This window comes from Phaethon lepturus, unplaced genomic scaffold (assembly GCF_000687285.1).
Source record: "Phaethon lepturus isolate BGI_N335 unplaced genomic scaffold, ASM68728v1 scaffold7617, whole genome shotgun sequence".
Taxonomy (NCBI): Eukaryota; Metazoa; Chordata; class Aves; order Phaethontiformes; family Phaethontidae; genus Phaethon; species Phaethon lepturus.
In genome coordinates, this window is record NW_010553966.1 from 32,582 (window position 1) to 35,344 (window position 2,763).

The following is a 2,763-nucleotide window of genomic DNA, read 5'->3' on the forward strand; positions in this document are numbered from 1 at the left end:
AGGAATGTCTTTTGTGTGGTTAGCACAAGGGTATTTCAGGATCTTCTGCAGCAATAAAGTACATATTAGCTACAGCAGATCTACCACTAGTTTAAAATTCATCCAGTAGAGGGGACTTTAGGAATAGACGACGTCAGGACTTGAAAGGCAGCCTGCCCAGCAGTCTTGGCCTAACCGCAGCAAGATGAAGTAGTTGCATTTCTTTCCCTCCTCTCTGCCAAGGCAACTGTACATTGTTGCTATAAATAGAGACACTCTGGATTCCAGCTTCTTTTAACCTTGGAGGGAGACAACTCGGCCACTGTACCAGCAAGAGAGGCAAAGGGCTTTCACCACCTAAAAACGTCTCGATGCCACAGGAGCCTCCTCCAGCCCACGTGCCAGCACAGGTATGTGCTGCCTGTGCGGGTGCTAAAAGTCCTCGCTGAGAACTCCCGGCAAACCCCATCTGCCCAGCACACACTCGACGGGGATGCACACCCCGCTAACCCGAGAGCTGCATCGGCAGAAAAGCACAGGTTGGAGCCGTGGCCAGAAAAGCCTGCTGCAGTCTGGAGGTGAGGGGGAGTTCTTGCTGCCTGCTGTTGCAATTTGGAAAGATAAAGATAGAACTACTGAATTTGGTTTCCCACCTCATGAGACTCCCTTCCAAGGTCAGTGCTTCAGCTGTGGAGGTCAGACTGCAACCGCCACTGAAGCAAGCAGTACACCTGTGTGCAGGCCGCTTTTATTGCAGGGCTTTGCTCTTGTATTCAGATCATAACACTTGAAGCTGTGCCAAGCTGGCCTTGTAAATGCAAGCCACGCCTATTTTCCATCTGGTAGGAGGACATTCTAGAAAGCAAGCCCCTAGCTTGTAAAACTGGCAGATTGTGCAAACCAGTAAATGCTTCCCATTCTAAGAACAAGATTGTGACAGTTTTGAGCTAAAAGATGAATTAATGCACAAGAGTGAATTCTAAAATTTCAGGTAACAGTTACAAGATAGAATCATGTGGATGCCTTGTGGCAGCAGCAGGCAGCTCCAGAAGCGCGTGTTCCTAGCAAGAGCGGTGGAATCGCGTAGTCAGGGCACAGCCATCCAGGTGTCGGCAGCAGTTACAAAGCACACCAGTAAGACAGCCAGACTCCCACCTCGGCAGTCCTCAGCTGCACGTGGTAAAAGGCATTTCGGTGGAGATGTAGCCACGTAAGGAAGAACTGGCACAAGAACTGAGCAGAACATGTTTGTAGCTGGAAACTTCCAGTGTTTTCTCCATTGTGCAGAGAAGTAGTGGTTGGAGGTGGCAGGGCAGCAGAGGATTTGGACATCTTTAGCCCCAACCATCAGTGTTTAAGCAATTACCAAAAAGATATAAACACTGGGGTAACAAGTAAGCCTCTTGCAAGAAACAAAACTGTGAAGCTAAGACGGAAAGCGACACTCTACAGCTATTCCTTCAATGGCTGCTGTGAGGCAACATGGACACTGCTGCCACGTGTAACGGACAAGAGGAGTATCAGGTCTGTGTGTGAGCACGCATAAATTGTTACCACCACTGGAGTTCTCATAGCAAAGCCTCCAGCCCCTGGAAGCACACTGTAAAAGGGATCTATGATAACAGTAACAAGAGAGCAAAAGCATTTGAAATTCTCATCCTTTAATGGTCAATGATAACTTCTGGCTGGTTCTGTGTAATACAATTAAACAATATACTTAAATGTTCCCCCCCCCCCCAAAAAAAAGCAGCTCTCACACCCCCTCTTTCTATAGCTTTCTTTCATTGACATTCCGCTGCTGGATTGGACTCCCATGGCCTAACATACAGCTCTCAAGTCAGCACACATCCACATCTTAAGTGTAACGAAGAACTGAAAAACCTTGGTGCACCAGTGATGTGTTATTTTAAAAATAACAGCTCTATTAAACCAAATCCTTCCCAGTCTCCACTGCTTCTCAAAGAGGAAAAACAAAACGTTACTGTGGGAGTCTTAATACACTTGTCTTTGTGGGTTTCTCTCTTCCGTGCTGAAGTCATACAGCATAGAGTTCATAGATCTTCTTTACACAGTACACCAGGGCAGCGAGTGCTATCGTGTTATGCAGTCTCTTTCTGTGCAGGTCGTCCTTCCTCACCAGCACCACCGGAGTGGAGGAGGTGAGTGTATGCAGGGGCAGGCGGGAAAGTTTATAGGCATCGTACTCTACTTGGTACTTGCAACAAGGATCAAATTGCCAAGAGATACCATAAAGGGTGCAGCAAGCCACGCTCAGCACACCAGCAGGCAGGGAGATGTAGTGAGAATAATCTACTGGAAGTGCCAGAGGGGTGAAGAGACAGGTGGTGCCCGCTAACACGGCGGTCTTGTGCAGGCAGTTCCCGACAGTGATCCAGCGGGCCGTCTCATCCCCAATGCGAGTGGGCTCTATCACTATGTATTTGTACTGCGCTTCCAGGGCCTGCTCCAGCTCATACTCAAACTGGTCCTGAGCGTTCTCTCCATTGTAGATCTCGTGCACGATGTAACAGTCCGTGGAGGACAAGGTGACCCTGTTAACAGGAAACGCAGAGTTAAAACTACAGAGCTTAAAGACAGACCGTTCACCCACCCAGCTGCGAGGAGAGAAAAACGCACCAAGTGAGGGCAGCCCCTCAAGGTCAGTCACTGCTTCTGTTCAACAACAAGCAGCTTTTTCAAATCAAGATTCATTTTGCATCAGCTAATTATGCCTGCTGTACATGAAGTCATCCCAAAATAAGGGGATATTTTTCCTTACCTTTC

The 2,763-nt window shown here is 48.1% G+C and overlaps 1 protein-coding gene across 1 annotated transcript; it reads right to left on the minus strand.

Moving 5' to 3' along the window:
- Positions 1–2,014: 2,014 nt before the first annotated feature.
- Positions 2,015–2,531, minus strand: TMEM11 (transmembrane protein 11; the record flags this gene model as incomplete). The annotated part of the gene is made up of 1 exon (XM_010291671.1): positions 2,015–2,531. A coding segment is annotated over one exon (517 nt), but the record flags the coding sequence as incomplete, so codon positions are not given.
- Between the last annotated feature and the right edge of the window lie 232 nt (positions 2,532–2,763).